The 20,763-nt window shown below is 39.9% G+C and overlaps 2 protein-coding genes across 6 annotated transcripts in view; one reads left to right on the plus strand and one right to left on the minus strand.

The window, feature by feature from the left end:
* Positions 1–7,165, plus strand: part of gad3 (glutamate decarboxylase 3) — a 28,584-nt gene extending 21,419 nt beyond the window's left edge. Inside the window, exons 11-16 of the mRNA XM_035635488.2 lie at positions 937–1,001; positions 1,337–1,415; positions 2,264–2,413; positions 3,081–3,188; positions 4,822–4,911; positions 5,452–7,165. Coding sequence (XP_035491381.1) covers positions 937–1,001; positions 1,337–1,415; positions 2,264–2,413; positions 3,081–3,188; positions 4,822–4,911; positions 5,452–5,625 — 666 coding nt within the window. The 3' untranslated portion in view covers positions 5,626–7,165. The remainder of the gene's footprint in view (positions 1–936; positions 1,002–1,336; positions 1,416–2,263; positions 2,414–3,080; positions 3,189–4,821; positions 4,912–5,451) is intronic.
* LOC118311528 lies at positions 6,393–20,557 on the minus strand. Of its 5 annotated transcripts, XM_035635484.2 has the most exons (7): positions 20,380–20,557; positions 17,398–17,582; positions 10,526–10,779; positions 8,359–10,260; positions 8,178–8,273; positions 7,159–7,221; positions 6,393–6,527 (listed from the first exon to the last, which is right to left on the minus strand). In XM_035635484.2, exons 3-7 carry the CDS (start codon positions 10,770–10,772, stop codon positions 6,499–6,501), a joined length of 2,337 nt encoding a protein of 778 aa, XP_035491377.2. In that variant the 5' UTR covers positions 10,773–10,779; positions 17,398–17,582; positions 20,380–20,557; the 3' UTR covers positions 6,393–6,498. The 5 variants fall into 5 exon arrangements, with proteins under 5 accessions (XP_035491377.2, XP_035491376.2, XP_035491380.2 ...); XM_035635483.2 differs by lacking the exon at positions 20,380–20,557 and having other exon boundaries at positions 17,398–18,902; XM_035635487.2 differs by lacking the exons at positions 17,398–17,582; positions 20,380–20,557 and adding an exon at positions 11,897–12,335 and having other exon boundaries at positions 7,159–7,217.
* Between the last annotated feature and the right edge of the window lie 206 nt (positions 20,558–20,763).

Consider the following 20,763-nt stretch of genomic DNA (forward strand, 5'->3'; position numbering starts at 1 on the left):
CTGGAATGTACTAGAGAAAACTAGGCACCACAAGTGGAAATGATGTGCTAATGCTTTCCATGAAATATGATTACACCTGATTGATAAAACACATAACAAACATGAAGATTCGTATCAACATTAGAGGAATATATTTTCATTGTAACGGTTACTTGAAATGTTAACATGTACAAAGAATGACCCCGATCTCACTCCTACCAGGTCACTATAAGCAGGAATCTCCTGAAGAAGCATTTTATGGTTTAGTCCAAGAATTCGATCAGTTTGGGACTATTAAGACTTTAAGATTTCCAGGTCAATGCATTTTCTTCCTTTAACAGACTTCTTGACCTCAGCTTTCGCATTTTCTTTTCCAGGGACACATGCTACTGAACTGTCCTTTAGCAAATGTTACCTTTTTTATAAGATAAGATAAGATTAAATATACCTTTATTCGTCCCACAATGGGGAAATTTGGGCATTACAGCAGCAACGTGGACAGAATAATATATAAAGAAATTTACGAAAAAGGGTTAGTATGTACAAAATGTAAAAAAAAAATATAACATTGAATAAAAAACAAAGGTATATAAATACTATATACACAGCTTCCTCTTCTTTAGCAACAACTTTGTTTCTTTGAGTTTTTCCCTTTCCTGAAGCCATGTGGGCCAGTGCCGGGTGGGAGAGTCAGAGACTTGTCCCACAAGATGTATGATTTGGGACATTGATGTGCTCAAGGTTGACCCATCACCCCAGTCTGAGGTTGTCTGTTCTCTGGGTTTCTTCAAGGACCGCCCTCCATTCTCACCATTCTCCTTGTCCCTGCTGCTGAGAAGCAACAGTGCTGTTTTTCCTTTGATTATATACACAGACACACACACACACACACACACACACACAAAATAAATGAATTAGTATGTTTTGTGATTATTTCTGTTTGAATTTGACTTACAGGCAGCGTGGGGTGGAGGCCTGCTGATGTCAGACAGACACAGCATGAAACTACAAGGCATTGAACGGTAAATACATCAACGCACAACCTGACCATATCACCTGGTATTTTCTCTGGTAGTGATGTGGGACAACACTTCATACGCCTACAAGTCGCAGCTTGAGTTCAGTTTAAATTACAAAGCAAAGTATATGGTATCTGGTCATTTTCCACAATATCAGTACTTCAGGGGTGGTTGTTTGTGGTGTATCAAATTTATTCCATTAGAGACAAACAAAAAAGCTCCCTTGTATGAGGCCCTGGCCAGATGCTGTTTTTGAATGGCAAGCAGCAGAGTCTAGGGTTGTCAGTGTCAGTTGGTCCGTTAGGACTTAACTGTTGTTGTTGATTTATTTCTTCCAGAGCCTGGTCTGTAACATGGAATCCTCACAAGATGATGGGAGTGCCTCTGCAGTGCTCTGTCATACTCATCAAGAAGAGAGTAAGGAATGATCCTCCGCTCTTCAGTTTACATGTGCATTACAAATTAAATGACTAACTTTGGGAGGTATTCACACTGAATGTATTCATACCAGCACACGAGCTGACTTCAGGGACAGCAATGTTCATCGGTCGGTACAACTTTTTATGGATTGCCATTTACTGACCAACACAACCAGCACATTTTGTATGGATTGCAGTGAAGTTTGGTTCAGACGTTCATGATTCATATTTGTAGATTTTTAAGGATTCCTAAATTTTTCATCCAAAATACCATGTCACAAAACATTCAAAAAGATCCCATAAAGATTTAATCGGATTTCGGTCTTCAGTAAATTTTTAATTATTAAAGGATACAATTCAATTCAATTTCATTTGCCAAAACACAACATACATTATCGCAAGGCACTTTACATAGTAAAGTCGCGACCTCACAATATTTCGCAGAACCCCAACAGCTGCAACAATTGCAGTTTACTGCATAACAAACATCTGCATGTTTTGTTCAGATGGATTTAGGAGGCCATTCCCAGTGAACATTGGATAATGTTCACTGGGAATGGTTTATCCAGTCCAGTAATTATGGAATTTCCAAACTGAACATATGCCATAAGGGTGTGGCTGGAGTGGATGGTTATCATAAAAAACAAAACAAAAATGGGGGATTATGTTCTGTGTTCCAACTACCAGTACTTTTTGTAAAGGCCCCATGGGCTGTCTCATTCTGTCTTTTTTTAAATATCACCAAGACTTCCATATGTCCTTGTAGTCAACAGCAAGCTGAAAGCTCCAGGAAAAGCTGCGGTTGGTGACTGTCTCTTGCTATAATATTGTCTCTCTCGTCTGCAGGGTCTCTTACAGGAATGTAATGAGTTGGGGGCTGAGTACCTTTTCCAGACAGACAAACCCTATGATGTGAGATATGATACCGGAGATAAGAGCATCCAGTGTGGCCGACATGTAGATGTCTTTAAATTTTGGCTCATGTGGAAGGCAAAGGTAATTAATGTGCAGTATTTGTGTAACTCCATCATGACTGTCTCCTTTCATTCTGACATAGCTCTTCAGACTCAATGTTTGAGGGCTGTAAGGAAAGAACCTTTCTTAATGTCAGAAACTTCCTTTTCTGGGTTGTTCCAATCCAATGATGTTCTATCTTTACATAGCTTCAGCCCAACTGATCTACAGAATGGGCTAATTCCACTCTGTGCACTAATACAAGATCAAACTTGTACAAAGCTGTAAACAATATATTTTAGTTTCGTTGTGCACTCCATAATAATAATAATAATAATAATAATAATAATAATAATAATAATAATAATAATGTACATTTCAATTTAAAGGATACAATTAGACAATGTTGATATTATAATATTAAAGTGGAAATACGACTATGAAATAATACAGAAACGCATTCAATGCAGGTAAGTCTGTACTTCTTTTAAAAACGTTTTTTTAATGAAGTTTAATTGCACAGATATTTTGTATGTCTACTATGTGACATTACTTTTAAATTGTTAGGTGCTAATTTGTTTTACAGCATCTTCATTATTTTATTTTAATTTGTTTAAATTGAAGCTCTGTTGTAAGACTGTAATAAGATGCTGTATACCTGTTTAAATACCTGCTCCTTTCTGCCATTGTCTCTGTCACTCTCTCTCAGGGCTCAGAGGGCTTTGGATCTCAGGTCGACAAATGCTTAGAGAATGCTGAGTATCTGTATGACCAACTGCAGAGGAGAAAAGACTTCGAACTGGTCTTGAAAACCAAGGTAAGGCTGGGATTCACAGAAAATATTTATTTATTTTAGATCACACTTTGTGCCATCATATATAATCTATATATACACCGGTGCAGCTCAAAAAATTTGAATATTAACCATCCATCTATTATCCATACCTCTCTATCCTTCCAGGTTTAGGGTTAGTTTACATATAAAGTGACATATTTATAGCCTTTTTCTTGTTTTAATTTGTATGATCCAATTGCTCACAATTTGAGAATTTTAAATAGTTCCTAAGATGCGGTTCAGGTCACGGGAGTTGGCTGGCTAGTCAAGCATAGTAATATCATGGTCAGCATCTCCATGAAGCTAGTCAGCAGACAAGTGAAGGCTGCATTGATTTTAGACGTGATAAAACAAGTGCCTTTCCAATTCTTCTCCAGACTCTTTATTTTCTAAAGCAAATTGACATTTAACTTTCATCTGAAAAGAGGACTTTGGACCATTGAGCAGAAGTCCAGCTCTTTTTCTTTTTTTTTAAGCCCAGGTAAGATGCTCCTGATGTTGTCTTTGGTTCAGGAGTGGCTTGGTTGGACTGCGACAGCTGTAGTTCATTTCCTGAAGACGTCTGTGTGTGGTGGCTCTTTATGCACTGACTCCAGCCTCAGTCTAGCCAGGTGTAGCCAGACTAATACGCATTTGAATATTAGTCTGGCTATGCCATTTTCGATTTCCACGAGGCGTTAACAAACGACGCAGATCAAAATGCCTCCGGAGGCAATTCGAAAGACCTACAACCAGTGAGAGCAACGAATCATGTCACGTCTGTTGAGCGATGCGAAAATGTCAACAGACTAGAGCGTACAGTGGGGAAATGCCTGTGATGATGATTCCTTGTTCATTAGCGGCAGCCTTGGTTGTTCTCACCGCGTCATGGTATTAACCCTGCCCATTATGAGATAATTGGTGTTCATTGGCCGTCAAGATTTCTGCCGGAGGAAAATCACTTTCCAATTGAGGGGATACAGACTGTAGTCTGGCAGAGCAAATGAAATGAGCTCCCAGAATTCGTCTGGGTCCTAGGCTAGCCTCAGTCCACTCCTTGTGAAGCTCTACCAAGTTCTTGAATCGGATTTGCTTGACAATCTTCTTAAGGCTGTGTTCACTCCAGTTGCTTGTGCAACTTTTCCTACCACGCATTTCTCTTCCAGTTAACTATCCATGCTGAACTAGACCAAGAAATACTTTGTATTAATACTGTATTAATAGTCATTTACTAAAGCTCAAAATGAAATATCTAATATCTTGAGATACTTTTTTGAGTTGTAGGCTGTAATTATAGAAATTAAAATGAAAAAAAGCTTGAACCATTTTATATTATTTGTAATAAGTCATAAAGTAATAAATCTTCACTTTCTTAGATAACTGACAAAAACTTTTCACAATATTTACATTTTTTTTTAGATGTACTGCACATAGCAGAATCCAGGGACAGCATCATCAAACAAGTCAAAAATGCTTGTTTTGGATTTATCTAATTGCCTCACAGGCCATATCAAACTTTGTCATGGGCCATATACTGATATCTAGATCTCCATCCCTGAACTACATGACATATCTTTAATCAGTCTGAATCTCAAACCAATCAGCTCTAACTGGTTTGTCCTCTGCCTTCACACAGCCAGAACACAGTAATGTGTGTTTCTGGTACATCCCTCCTAGTTTGAGAGGCCTGCCTCCTGGACCTGACAGAGATACAAGACTCCATCAGGTCAGTAAAGAACATCACGGTGGTTCTTGTGTCAGCACACTGTCACCACTGCTACAGGCTGATTTCAGACTAAACATTTTTAAAGGCTAACAGTTGAAAGCAGACTGAAGGCAAGAATCCCGTTTGGACTTGTCTTGCACCCAAACACGGTGCAAGGGTTTTTGCAAGTTAGACCAATGCAGTTGTTACTTTCCAGTCTGCCGCCAATGTTGTTTCAATAGCAAATGCACTTGTGCACATCTGAGCATCCATGGTCATATATTCATGTGGTTGCAAAAGGTGTTTGCACAAAGATGATCTGCTTTTGCACAAAATGGAACAATTTCCTCTCCAGCGAAGCATACTTTCTTACTACCTAGAAAATCGACTCAATAGCAATTCACTAATGGCTATTGAAGGAAAGGGGAGATGGCCCTCAGTGGTTTATGGCATGTTATACTGAAAACACACCTATGATTAATTAAAGGTGAACTTGGACACCTTAAATGCACATGGAACCTTGAGCTCTGATTGTTGTAATACAGCACTTTGTGATTGCAGGTGGCTCCTCGTATCAAAGGCAGGATGATGGAAAAGGGCTCTGTTCTGATTGGCTATCAGCCTTTGGGAACCAGAGTCAATTTCTTCCGGTGCGTGTTCTCCAATCCTGCAACACAGCAAGAGGACATTGACTTTCTGATGGACGAGATTGCCCGGCTGGGCAATGACCTGTGACCTCTGATATTGTCTGGTCTCACCCGTCTATCATTTTGGAAGAAATAGGTCATTGAGTACGAGAGTTCATCCAGCACGTGTGTTCCAATGTTTTGCAGAGGAAATATTTCCAACTGTGCTCTTTAGCGTCTGATTTACACAACTGTTTGTTCATTGCAAATAATTATTCCCTCAGCTCTGCTTTATACACATTAACAATCTTGAACCAACAGCTTCGGTTCTTGTTTACACTAATATTCTCTTCATCTACAGACCCATCAAGCTAAACATCTTAAGGTTTAAAGTAATTTATATTTAATGAACAGAAATTATAGCATGTTTAAATATATATCTTGAAACCGTACTGTGAACATTTTTATTAAGAATTGGTTTCTGGGAGAGCTTTGCCTCCCGTTTATTCCCTTCCACTCGAACAGCTGCTGATGATGTAGAGCCCCACCTTCCTTTGCAAGTACTTGCATTTTCAAAACACATCGGCAGTGAAAATATCAATCCGCTTCTGTGTTTATTTATATATTCAGTGACTTGGCAAGATGTTCCAGAGGGGGCAGTGAGACAAGATATGATACAGATGATTCCACAGTCAAATAACTCCTTGTATCCAACTCCAATGTTGTCATTTAAAGAAGGCCCCAGGACAGAGATTTGTCAGTCTGGGCTTTGTCCCAGGCCATCCTGGTTTAAATTTTCTCTGCACTCTGAAGCAAAATCATTTTATTCTGTACATTAGGTGAGAAGAGGAGAAACTCAGCCACAACAACATATTATCAAATTAATTTATTTAGAAATAGCATTACATTTTAATACAAGTAACTACATTTTCATATTAATTGATGCTTAAAAACAAGTATTGTCTTGTTGACTGGTCAATGCTCAGTAGCGTGGATTCCTTACATTTCCACCTGGAAGAAGCAAAAAAAAAAAAAAAAATCTGTTTTCTTATGTTAAATCACAAATGTGTTATGCCAATACATTTAGGTTAGGCAGTAGAATAGTATAAGCCTTGTACATTGTAATTAAATCTGGTTGTAGCGTTTTCAATAAGATGGGGTAAACAGTAGCGCTGTATGAATGAGTGAATGTGACATATATAGCCCATCTTGTTTAAAAATGAAAAGACACTTGCCGACCACAATGCATGCCTTTGTTTTAAATGAAGGTGTCACACAAGACGGGTTTTACTACGATACCCATCAAGGCTTAATTTGCATGTGCTTTCTGTCGACCCGTGTTGGGATACGAGCATCAGTGCATACAGCAAAGTGAATTTAAATAGGCAACTATTTGTAGAAACAAAGAAATGTGTCCTTTAGACACCACAATGGAGAGAATATAGATCCAAATGTAATATCTATTGGTAATTATGAGTTCATTATTTGATCTGTATGGACATTTGAACCTAATATAAAATCTGTTGTCACCAATACAAGCAGTCTGGTCTTTGCTTGGCATGAAAGACTCACATTTAAATCTGTACTGCATGATCACCATCGCCCAGTCCAACACTACCAAGGTTCAAGCTGTGAGTCTCACCTTTAGATTTCCCAGGTCTGCCACTGTATCCGTTGACCGCGTCTTGCTGGCTGCTATACCTTTCTGTAGACACAGGATGCAGTTAGAAAGGCTCAGTTCTCACAGCAAGTTTCTTACCAAGTGATGGGGTCCTATACGAGCACCAATGTGTCAGTCAGAACAATTATGCCGTGCTTTTCTCACTGGTTTGAAGAGGATTTCAGCTATAAAAAAATGCCAAAAATAAAATCATTATGTATTTGTGCACTGCTCAGAATTAAGTAACTTTTCAAGCAAAGTCTATTCCAACAGTTTGGTCACCTTCAGTCAGATCTGATCAAACCACACCCTTAAAATGCCAAATCAAACTAGACAATTTGAAAATACATTTCAGTTTACAGATCTTCTGGCTTTGCCTTGTGTGCATTTTCACATAAGTCTTCCAGGGACTGACTACAACAACAAAAAAAAATGGCCCGTCTCATCTGCTGCTTCACCAGTAGATGCAAACAAGGAAATTCTCTATTCTCATTATTTTCAAAGACTTAGACGCATGACTGAAATGACAGATGAATAGATCTGGGGCTACTCATAAAATATAGGTCTAAGGATGCCTATGACGGCGAGAGAGGAACTGAGGGAAGTGCTTCGCCTGCACTGCCACTTGAAAAAAGTGGAACACTTCACAACTTTCTACTGCAAGCAAAGAAACTGTTACAAAATTCAGTTCAGCATTGCAATACTTGAGTTTGGGCTGGTGCATAATCAAAGTGTGCTGACAACGCATCTGTGGACTGCTCATGCACAAATAAAATAACCGGCTGCTCAAGCAGCCCCTTCAAGATAAAGCGACCAGGCACCTCCTGGTGTGATGGCCAGTCCACCTATGGTGTCTTCTATGGGACAGCAAAAGTGTTCATTTTAAGTAAAAAGAACCGTTGTCCCAAATGAGGCGTTTAACATTAATATAATTTATATTGCTTATGATTTCTCTTCTGCTTATTACCTACAACCTGCACATTTTCCATTACGTGCATTACCTGAACCGCCGTTCCTCCACTGATTATGCCTCCTCTGGTTTTTCTGCGTGTTCATGGAGAATCCTTCATCTTTTCCTTTTTTTGACTTTTTCACATCTATGAGACAAGCAACAGTTGATTAATTGCACTGCAGGTTAGGATACATCCAAAACATTCATTGATGAATTAAGGAGGAGATCACCTGAATATTTTGAAGGATGCCCTCTGTTTGGTTCCATGTCACCCATACACAGCTCCTGTAGCTCCTTTAACTCTGTACACTGGACACCACAATCCACTAAATGTCCCTTTGATGAACATTGTTGACACTGTGTCTTTGACACTTCAGCATTCTGTTCAGCCACTGGGAAACACGTCTCATTTCTCAGCCGACTTCGTCCTTCGCTCCCATATGTTCCATCCTCCACCGCAATGTCAACTTGGTTTTGGCCAATCGGATGATCTCTAGAGGAAGTTTCCTCTACTGCTACAGAGCTCAATAGGGGCGTTGCCTCCTGTTCATGAGAGCAGGGGCTTCTCTCCCGTTGCTCATTTACGATAAGATATTCCTGGTTTGGGCTTTGATAAGCCTCTGGTTCAGAAGACCTATTTTCATCTACATCCTCTGCAGTAAGGGATGGTAAAATTATTTCACTCTGCAGGCAAGTAGGGGAAGCTAGAAGAAGCTTTTCTGAAGGAGTCATGCTCTGGTCTTTCTTCGCTGCACTCATTTCACTCTGCATTCCTGGCTCCTTTGGTGGCTTTTCAGCAGGGGTACTGAAAATGAGACAGCTGTCTGACACTGGAAAAGAGTCAGATGAGGAAAACCTGTAATTCTGCCTAATCTTACCAGCTTTGACAATAAGGTCATTTTGGGTCGAGTATCTGCAATTTTCAGCTTCCTCTATCATCTCAACAATTACGTCAGGCTCAAACACAGCATTCTGCAACATCCACTCCTTAGATGGGATAAAGGGGGCTAAAGACTCCACAGACCAAACAGACTCATTCATTTTTCTATTTATCTGGCTGCTATTCATAGACATTTGACAGGGAATTACTTCTGAAGTGTCTGCCTGTAGATTTGTCTCATTGCCATTTTCTTGATCGTCTGGGGGCTCATCTCTGCAGGGTAAGCAATGCCTAAAAGAACCATCCAATTCCTCGAGTTCATCATCTCCTCTGGCATTTGAGAGAAGATCATAAAGAGCTAGAGGCAGTTTGAGGATCTTGGTTTCGCTGTTCTTAGAACTCAAGATATCTTGCATATCATCATTGGCAACAGGTTCCTCAGCCACCACCGGATGATTCTGGGTCTCAGCTGGGCTCTTGTAAAGAGACTTCTCATGTTCCAATTCAGTTTGGGAAGCCAGCAGCTGGTGATTGTCCTGAGGCGGTACATCATCTGCCATTTTCAGCGCTGTTGATTGGGGTGTGCCAACTCCCCAACTCATCAGAATGTCAGGAGAAGAGACGCGTCTCTCTTTGGCAACCTCGACCTCTTGTTGAGAAGAGCTACACACGGGAATTATTCTATCTGGAGAACTCACTGACCACATATTGCAGTGAGAGTTTCTGCACGTGGGATCATTGTCCTGACTAACACCATCTTTACGGCTCTTCTGGGTTTCTGGAGTTGCTCTGACACGTGACTGGACAGTCTTCATTCCTGTAGTATGTGGGATGTTAATGCCCTGTTTGACAGTATAACATGTCGTGGTCCTGTTAACCTGGAAATCTTCTCTATTACTACTAGGTAAGGTGTAATTCTCAATGTTGGCAGAGCCTCTTTTTTGGGAACTGGTGCTTGAAGATGGAGAGTTTGCGGCTGTTCCATGCCCAGAATCTGAACTGGAACTACCTACACCTCCGCGCGTTGGCTCTGTTTGGACCTCAGAGCTTACAGTTTCTCTAACTGGTACCATATGAGGAGGGCGAATTCTGTGGGGCTGGTTTAGGTTTTGGTAAGGTGCACTGGGAGCATGGACTTGGGGGTGGAGCAACCGTCTGTAGTCAACTGGTTGGATGTGAGGGTGCGGCAGAATATAAGCTGGAGCCTCCATGTAGGGGGGAGGAGGGAATGGGGGCATGACCATACCATAGCCTGAGACGGGAAAAACATTCATCTTATGAACTGAAAGGATTTACTTTTCTGGAAATGTAATTAATTACATCCTTACAATATCCAATTCCAAAATGTATTTCGCCTTTGTTGAGTTTAGAAAATAAAAAGTTACATTTTCAGACTATCGTATTGAGCAATATGGTTGTACAGGGGTTCCATGGTGTGGTAATACAAGGACATTAGATAATTATCCACAACCCACATTAAAATATCCTAAAAAAAAAATGAGAGAAAAAACACTCACCCATGCCTGGGAAGCCAGAAAAGGGGTTATACGAAATCGGCATGGGCCACTGGTATTGGAGGAAAGGGGGTGGAGGGGGAGCTTGGACGTAGTAGACAGGGAGTGCAGAGACCGGGTGTTGGTAATGGGATGAAGGTCCTTGGTCTTGATTGTGGCCGTGTAGTCTTGGATCTCGCAGCCCAGAGTTTGGTACTGCAGTGTTAGTGCCAGAGGGGAGGTTCACTCGATTTGGTCCTGGAAGAGTCATATTCAACCTAGAAGAAGAAAAAACACACTGAAAATTGTAAATGGACAGGATTTATATACCACTTCTGTAGTCTAAAACGAACGCTCAACGGCTTTACATTACAATCACACAGCTTTTTCTACCTGTGTCCCAAGGACACGTCAGCACACGGACTGGATTTAACAACTGAGCATCCGATTAATGGACGAACCACTGAGCTAGAGCCGCCACTAAACACAGCACTACTACTCCAAAGTGGAAAAAAAGCTAAGTGAGCACAAAATGCTATAGACATTTTGACTGCAGAATGTTAGCCATTAAAAAAAAAAAAAGAAGTAATTTTACATTCTTTGATTTGAGAATCACGCTTTGGGTTGGGATCATTTTCAGAAGTGGATTAAATTCAATTTGGTTATAATTATTTTGGGCAGCAGTGTCTGTGGTACTGTGTCAAAATATACTTCAGTGTGTGTTCATAGTGATGAAGGAACATATCGGCCGGTGTAACAATGTGACTCTGGTGGTTTTTTTTGCTTTTTTTAAACGAACAATGGAGCTGCACATCATGGAAACACGATTTATTGACCACAAGAAAACAATATTCCGAAAACAACAACATCTTCTGTAAATATATATATATATATATATATATATATATATATATATACATACACATACACACACAGCACAAAACAAGATGCCGTTATATTCTCATGACATTCTCATTCTGCATTTTCCCTCCAACAGCATTTATGGGTTTATTCTCTGTTGGCCTTTGAAAAGACAAGTGCGGTAACATGTCATCAATGCAACTGCTTGATCCTCATGGTCTTAGGTCGAGTTAATATGTAGAGAAAAGCAAATAATATTTTTCTTCATTAGAGTTTCTTCATTAAGTGTTTTTAAAATGGCATACGTGTTACATGAAGCGCCAATCAACAACAAAAAAATAATCTAATAAAATCCATTACAAGGAATAAGAAAACATTAAAGATACAACAAATCTTCATCACACTGTAGTCACTAAAGAGGGGATTTATCTTAACCTGAAATGTTTGAAATGTTCAATTTTAAATTTACCCAACCTGCCCCAGAAATGTATATGCATTGCTCATGCTGTCTAATGAGAAGTACAGTCACTTTACCTTTGTGAGAACTTGGATGTGGACAAACTCCGAGCAACAAGCGCAGTGTTAAAAAGTGAACGACACACACACACCTGAGTTTAAGTAGATGCGCATCAGACAAGAGTGTGTCGCATCAGCTGATTTGAGGCCGATCAGCAACACTGAGGCCTCCTGCAGGGCTGAGTGTCACTGTGCCACCACAGCACTAGATGGAGCCAAAGTCCGGCCATGGAACAAGCTCTCCTGCAGTCCAGTCTTCTGTCAGATATCTGATATCTGATCAGATATCAATTCATGTAATAGATTTGGCAATCCAGAGTGACAGCAACATCAGGAAGAAGGAACACGAGAAGATCGGAAGAAAAATACCAAGGGCTGAAAGGGGAAACAGAGAAGATGTGGGGAGCGAAGGCAACAGTGCTACCAGCATAGTGATCGGAGCACTGTGGGCTTCAACAGATTCCAGGTGCAACATCTGAGGTACCGCTAAGATACCGCGCAGAACCCTCAAACTCCCAGGCCTCTGGTGGAGGACCCGAGCTTGAGGAAGACACAACACACCCCATGGGAGGGGGTGTGAGGGGGGATTTTAAAAAAAGAATATATAAATATATATATGTATAAGGAGGTAGAGATGGGCGTCCACTAACCAGAAGATTGATGGTTCTATCCCTCTTCAGTCCGCATACTGAAGTGTCCTTGGGAAGGACACTTAACCCCAGGCTGTGCTGACAGTATATGAACGTGCAAAAAGCTACAATGCATCAAGTATGATGGAATAGTCTTCTTACTCTGAAGGGCATCTGAGAGGGCAGTTAACTTTATCCCATTGTAAGTACACCCACATTTTCCATTGGAAGGGCCCCCTTATAGGGAACGTCAAGTTTAGACCATTGTAAGGGCGCCTTCTAGGGTGCTGCATCACGTTTCGCCACTCGTTTTCTCGCACTCAATCATATTTTTCCCATCTGCATGGCAGTCAATAGGGAGCTTCCTCTGGTTTTTGTCACTCTAGAGGGCACTTTAGCGACGCGTTTGCAACCATGGGGGTAGATGGTCTCATTCTTTTGACTTTTTCAGGCCCAAGTGGCTGTAAAATGCAGCTAGAGAAGGATCAGGTGCACTTTCCCCAGAAATTAATTTGGCATTTTTGCTGGTTTTTCTTTGTTTTGTACCTGTGTTGTTTGGTCTAAGTCAAGACCTACTGAAAGGGATGGGGTTGGGGTAGGTAGGGGAGGGGAGTGACATGGGAGGGAGTGAGTGAGGGACAATTTGTAAACTAACCTTCAGCAACTTATTGAAGAATTTTAAAACACTTGCAGTACAACCAATTTTCATCCATTACTTGGATATCTATGATTGATATCTCAAAACTAATTAATTATATCCTGGAATGTGAATGGTGCAAATAACCAAGTAAAATGTGCTGAAGTTAATTCAGACTTTTGGCCTCTTGGACATCTGGAGAACACTATGTCAGAGACTATACTTTCTACTCAAATAGACATCAAACCTTCTGAAAAATAGATTTGATTTAATTGAATGGCCCTTTATGTTCTGTATCCTGCAGAAATATGAGTTTGAAAATAAGTTCATGCAGTTGATCAAGATGTTATATTCAAAACCCATGGCTTCACTAAGAACCAACAATATCTTTTCAAAACCTTTTACTTTACATCGAGGTACAAAGCAATGTTGTCCAATTTAGGATTTTATTTAATGTAACAATTGAACCATTAGCGGAAAAAATTACATCTGAAAAGAATGTCAAAGGCAGAGAATTTGGAAATCAAAGATCTAAAATATCCCTGTATTGTGATGACATCTTCCTCTATCTAACCTATGTCAGGGCTCCTCACTGAGTCACATTAACTAGATTATTATTCAATACAGATCATTTTCAGGATACAAATGTGACCAGACACTGTATGCAAGACAGATATGAGGTTTCTATATAGACCTATGGGCCATAATAGGTCCCAACTTCACACGTGTTGATACAATACAAATTAAGGTTCAAGGAGAGCTGAGGCCCTGTACTACAAAGACAGGCAAACCTACTCCGATTTAACATGGGGTTAACCAAGACCCTCAGGGTTGACCGCAGCCGGACCTCCCTATACGCTCACTACGCACGTTGCGTACAGAGCCTTCTAATGAGAGTCCAAAATGCTTACGAGTCACGTGACTTATGTAGACTTCAGATAGTTCCCAGAAGTTCTTGGCTGCAAGAACTGAATCCATTATTCAGAGCGACACCGCGTCGATCCATTTGAACTCCTTCCCTTCATTCCTCCGTAGGAAGGTTCTTACTTATGTAGTGACTATCCAAAAAACATATTTAAGTAGTCACCTCATAGGTGGCTTGAGGAATGTTCTTCACGCGTATCCGGAATAATAATGTCAAAAAATGATTTCTTCCTTTATTGTGAAGGGTTTGAATGTTTACAACAAGAAAATGTACCATTTCTAAAGTATTAAGATTTGATTCTGAGTTTCTAAGAAAGCTGGATTATGGTAAGAACCGTGTGCTTCCACCACCTACAGGCTGTCCTCAGATTTAAAACACCTTTGCTGTGATGCCTATCACCACAAAAAAAAAATTTACCCTGCACTACAGCTTATTGTACAGACGTTTAATAAACAAAAAATAATAACTCAAATTGGTCCTTCAGCCTCAGTTTGTAATATTTGTGGGCATCTGATAAAGTTGCAAACCGTAACCAACTGAGCCCCCCCCCCTCCAAAGCGCCCAGGACTAGTGGCTGTAAAAGAGACCAAACCACTTGCTTATGTTCTACAAATACATCTTTTGTGACAAGGATTCATGCTGTCCTACCGTCTTTTCTAATACATAATGAGTATGATCCTCCATTTCGCAAACTCTGGCTTGTCGAACGTGTTAGCCTGCACGGTCAACCGACACAGACATTTCATGGTCGAGCACCGCTGATGCCTCTTCCGGTTTCCACCAGTACAACATCCTCAAGACGGCATCACGTAACCCCAGTTTTAGCTTCACTTCATTGGCTCCCCGTCCATTTTAGAATTGATTTTAAGATTTTACGAATGACTTTTAAAGCACAGCTTGGTCTTGCTCCAAGCTACATCAATGAAATGCTGATCCCCTACAAGCCGGCTCGCAGCCTTAGATATTCAGGTGGGTCGTCACTAGTTGTTCCAAAGTCGAGGCTCAAATCTAAGGGTGACCGAGCTTTCTCCACCAGGGCCCCTCGACTTTGGAACAGCCTGCCTGAGGAGATAAGGCTGGCAGAGTCTGGGCCTTATTTTAAGTCACTTTTAAAAACCCATTTCTATAGACTTGCTTTCATGTGATGTTGTCTTTTGATATTGTCTTTTTATATCTTTAAAAAGAAAAATGTATACAGATATGTGACCTGAAAACCGTATTATTGTTGGAATGCTGATTTTAATTGTCTGTGATTTGTATGTTTTTGTGAAAGCACTTTGTGAAGCTATTTCTGAAAGGTGCTATATAAATAAAATTATTATTAGATTATTATCATTCTTCCACCAGTCAACCAAGCGCGAGCAGCCTTGGTAAACGGGGGCCGCTGCCTGTGTTATTTGCATATCATGAATATTCATAGTCTCAGAATTCCTCAATGAAGGAGAGAGAGAGTGGATAATTTCCACCCCCCATTTTAGAGGTGTTTTTTTAGTTGTTTTTTTTACAATGTTGAACAAAATATTAGGCATAGCAGATTATTTTTATATACCTATAAACGGGACTCAAATTGAAGGGGAATTTAAGAAAAAACTTTGGTTCTTTGTTGCATGTGATTATCTTATCAGTTTAAAACTATTTATTCAATTATTCAGACTCATTTGAGTCTATTGAAGGTGACAACTAATCTGCTGCTAACAACTGAAGCACTCATCTCATCCGACATTGATCTTCCATGTGTAAAATGGATCATGGATCTAGAGTACTCAGTTATTCAGGAGATATTCCCTAACATCTTTAAATTGGATCACTTGTGCACCAGAAGGTTATTAGCTATGTTGTCCACACAAGATGAACTTAAACCTTCAGCGAAACACTAGCTTTCTATTCCACATTTAATGGGCATTTTTTTCCTGTTGAACTTTACAGTAAAGTCTTGGAGTATCTGGGCGTCAATATTGGCACTATAAACATATACAGAAGGAAACAGATTACCTTGAGTATGACCTTTGCCAACATAGATGAGACAAGAGAGAACCCAAACCACCATGTATTGTATAACACAGCAGTGTGATTCATACAGAATCAGATATACTTATTTGATTTACAGGGCATTTGGGTTTCGTTGCAGCTGCTCCAACCAAGAATTGAAATATATACCGGCCTAAAATTATAATGAATATAAATACAAAATATAAATAAGAAGAAATTAAATACACAATGTGTAAATATGTAAAAGATGTGCAATCAATTCAATTCAATTCGATTTTATTTGTATAACACCAAATCACAACATACATTATCTCAAGCCACTTTACATAGTAAGGTTGAGACCCTAAAATATTATACAGAAACAGTTCCCACAATGAGCGAAGCATTTGGCTTAGGGTTAGAGGGACGTTTTCAAAGGGATTTTAGAGAAAGCTTGTCCCTGTGATTTTACTACACTGGCCGAGCCATGAACTCGTCGGGTATGGGAGAACCACTAGACTAAAACTCCTGTGCCGTCATTCGCTGGCATGTCTCTTAGTGTCTTATAGGCGCCCTGACTCTGTAAGAACCGACATAACCTGCAGCTTGCGACCGTGAGGAAATATTCGCAGATTTTTACAAAACGTGTATTGCTTTGGAATCGCTTACTACCCCTTTTTAGTCTAACCTTAAAGACCATTGTAGTCTAACCTTAAAGACCATTGTAGTAGAGTAGAAGACTCTGCCTGCCATTCTACTCTTACAGACTCTGGGAACAACAAGGAATCCTGAGTTTACAGGAGAGTGAAGTGATCTATTGGGATAGTTAGTTAGTTAAGTTTATGTGAGGTCATGTCCTGGTCAAAAATCCCGTGCATTATACTATTATATATATATATATATATATATATATATTACTGTAATACAGTATATACAATAGGTAATTTTTTTATTGCAAATACACAGGTGTAGATCATTTATTTATTTTTGGTGTCACCATCAGGACAAAGGTTCAACTCTGCACATGAGAAGGAACATTGTTGGTAGACATATAATAAACAGATAAACTATTGACATTAGCTGAACACATTCATGTTAAAATACAGATTTTTGTAATCGCAAGGCTTTTTTTTCAGCGCCACTGTAAGGGCAAACCTCACTTCCACCAAGATGGAGGGCAAGTGGTAAGAAAAGGACATGAATTATGAATTATCTGGATACACAATGGAGCAGGGCGTATTGCTGTACATTACACATATTTGTCTACCTATCACATCTTTGTCTACCCAATATCAATAATTTTTCATATAGAGTATGAGACACTGGCGTGCATTACCACACTTTTACTGTGGTCACTCACCATATGGAAAAACTTGGTCTTAGTCATCCATGCAGAGGAGGGTCTTGTGATATGAAGCACGAGTAAAGTTGCCATGGTTACCTGCAGTTAGTCATCTCTTGCACACTTGGTTTCAGCATTTGACTGGAGGTATGTTTTGACATATCAAACATACCTCCTGATTCTTCTGGAATCAGCGTCTGATTCTAGAAGACAGAATATAAGTATAAAGCAATGCTTATTACACAGGCCTATTTCATTTTAATTTCTCAGAATCTGCTGCTGTCCTCTTCTCATTTCACGCATCTGCCTCAGAACAGGTCTGAGCAGCCAAATGTATTTTAATTAAAGCAGGGGGTGACACATAAGAATGTGAATGGTTGTCTGTTTCCATATATTGGCACACTTAAAGGCATGTTGACTTGTCCAGGGTCTCCAGATGTGCAGCTAATGGATGCGTATAATAGATCAACCCTGTCTCCAAGGAAAATCATTTATGAATGTGCAATCTTACATTCTTACATTCCATGCATTAAAAATTGACATAGATGGCTTTCAGAGCAGCAGATGGAAGGGACTATGATTGCACTTTGTAGCGCTTGGTGACAGGCTGTGGAACTACAAGGGAAAAAGAGATAACTTTCAATCAATGGACAACACATCTGCCACCTGAGTTACTGCGCCCAGTGCTACAAAGAGGGACAGTATATGTTAGCACCTCCTTGATGTTCTTTACTAGTTCTTTTAAGAGCTGGACAGACGGAATTCATAGTACATTATATGATTATACCAACAAGTTGTACAAAGGACATGAGAAAATGCATTGTTTATACCTGCTCCCAGAAGAACACGCAGACGTTGCTATGAGCATGACAATACCATTTGTCTGTGCCTTACCAAACTTACAACTTTTAGGATTAACGGTATCAGCCATTTTTAAGCCAATTTGCCGTTAAGATGATTTGTAAAATCAGCATACAGTGTCTGAATCTAGCAGACAGAATAAAACAAGTATAAATCAATGCTTATTACACAGGCCTATTTCATTTAAAGGCGAGGGCAGCTGTGACTCAGGAGGCAGAGTCGATCGTCCACAAACCCGAACACTTAACCCTAACTTGCCTCTGACTGCTCTTCCGACAGTGTTTGAATGTGTATGAATGTGACAGAAAAATGCGCAGTAAATAGCAGCGCTGTATGAACGTGTGTGAATGTGACTTTGCTGTAAAGCGCTTTGAATGGTCTATATGACTAGAACTATGACCTTCGGTGATTCGATCCTCAGCTCCTCCATTCCACTCAGTACTCATGTTCTGAGGACGGAATATGTCCACTTTTGGTCCCCCAAACAATAAAGCTGTGTTTCTGTGAATTCAGGGTCATGCATTGGTTTGAATGTCACTGTTTTTACCATGTCAGCATATTTATTTATATAGACACAAATTGAGAATTCAGAGCTTTACAACAATCTGCAGCACCATTATTAGAGGTAGTACCCTCACCTTACTGTTAAGATGTCAATGTTGATTTGTAATGATTTGAATGATCTAATATTATAATATAGGTATATACATATTTGTTATATTATAAATGCTATATTTTTTGGTGTTAAAAAAATAAAATAAACAGGTGTCACCAGTGGTGTAAAATAATGAAGTACAAGTACTTCCATACAGTACTTTAGTCGATTTTGGGAGTATCTATACTTTACTTGAGTTTATATATTTATTAAAACTTTTTTATTTAAATACTTTTACTCCGCTACGGCATCATAGGACACCGTAGTTACTCACTACAAAATAAAATTTGAATAATAGCCTAATTGTCTCGTGATATTGTATCCAGACTGAATGAAAAGACTATTCACGCGCGAACAACTGGCGCGCTCGCTAAGTCTTGCTGGAAATAGAGAAACGTGATCATGGCAGCGGCCCCGCCCACTGGCACTGTTGGAGGAAGTATGGACAATGCTGCCACAACGACGTACGCTAGCAAGACTAGCTCGGAGGAAGAAGAACACCCGTCAAATGTTTGATTTAGCAAAGCTTAATTGAGGGACTTTAAGACAAGGAAGGAGTAGGGCAGACGGGGGGAATAAGAGGAGAGAGTAAGATATCATATTGATATGAAAGAATATCACATATATCTTTGAAATTTCCAAATGAAGCCGACACGGCAAAGAACAGCTGAAAACCTACAGCTTATTCTGATAAAGATTTCTTCTTTTAAGTAATAATTTAACTGTTAAATATGTGAAGAGTGACTCAGACTGTGCATCATCCATATTGACAAGATCTATATATATATTGATCTTTCTTAACAAAGCAAATCACAGTAAAAATGACAATAGGAAGAGATAACACTTTAACAGCCTTTCAGAATGTACTAGTTTCAAAGTATATTTATATATAGATCTCTGCTCTCTGAATAAATTATAATTCATATGGTCCACATGCCATCGGCCCACAGCTCTTCATTCTGAGTAAACACAGATCCTCTGAACAGAGATAATGCTGATATCATTTCATGCCTCACCAAACCCATAGCTGTTTATTTGTCCACCCTAAACAAAACATTTCACATCGCCATTTTCATAGATTCACACAGAAATATTTAGGTTCTGGAGCCCAGCAGGATGATAGAGGTGAGGCAGAAGTTTCCCATGAGGAAGAGCATCTGCAATTGGGTTTACAGAAAAACATATTGTTCAGGTCAGCTTGTTAACTGTTCCAGTGAAAAACTGTCGACAACCCCCTTTTCAATAATCTAGGACATGTCACTCAGCCATGGAGAGTAGCATTATATATTACTGTAGAACAGGGGGAGGGGTGGTTGTAGTGGCAGATAGAGGAAGTTGGTGAGGGAATCCTTCATTATGTCATATTTGGAGTTAACACAGAGGATTAGTCATACATCTTTCCATCAAAGCAGAAAACAAGAGCAGCAGATTAGCGAAAAGCATATTTACAATAACAACACAACCTTCATAATCATCAAACCAACCTCAGTGAGAATTCAGTTTCTCTCCCCTTCCTCCCTTTGTCTGTCTTTGTCTCTGTCTAAAACACTGTCCCAGTCGGTGAAGCAGAGAGCCCATTCAGATTCATCAGAGCCCCTTTTATGTTCTGACAGCCACACGACACTGCACACACATTCTCCCTCTCTCTCACTCACACACACACACACACACACACACAGGCACACATGCACGCACGCACACATGCTCGCACACATGCACGCACACAAACAACCTTTCCAGTTTGCCTTTGAAGAGGACATGGCATTGTTAGCAAATTTTGTAGCTCTGTGGAGTTGCTGCCAGTTCTGATGTCTGCTCATTAATACCCTTCCCGGATTTATCAGACAGTAGACAATGGACAAGGGCAT

The sequence above is a fragment of the Scophthalmus maximus genome, chromosome 5, assembly GCF_022379125.1.
Source record: "Scophthalmus maximus strain ysfricsl-2021 chromosome 5, ASM2237912v1, whole genome shotgun sequence".
Classification (NCBI taxonomy): Eukaryota; Metazoa; Chordata; class Actinopteri; order Pleuronectiformes; family Scophthalmidae; genus Scophthalmus; species Scophthalmus maximus.

Bases quoted from the DNA above. Each gene is read 5' to 3' on its own strand.
- LOC118311528 (XM_035635484.2), bottom strand. From the start codon at position 10,772: ATGACTCTTCCAGGACCAAATCGAGTGAACCTCCCCTCTGGCACTAAC. The intron at 10,261-10,525 runs GTGAGTGTTTTT...TTCCCGTCTCAG, and splicing joins TTCTGGCTTCCCAGGCATGG to GCTATGGTATGGTCATGCCC. The intron at 8,274-8,358 runs GTGATCTCCTCC...CTTGTCTCATAG, and splicing joins GCATCCTTCAAAATATTCAG to ATGTGAAAAAGTCAAAAAAA.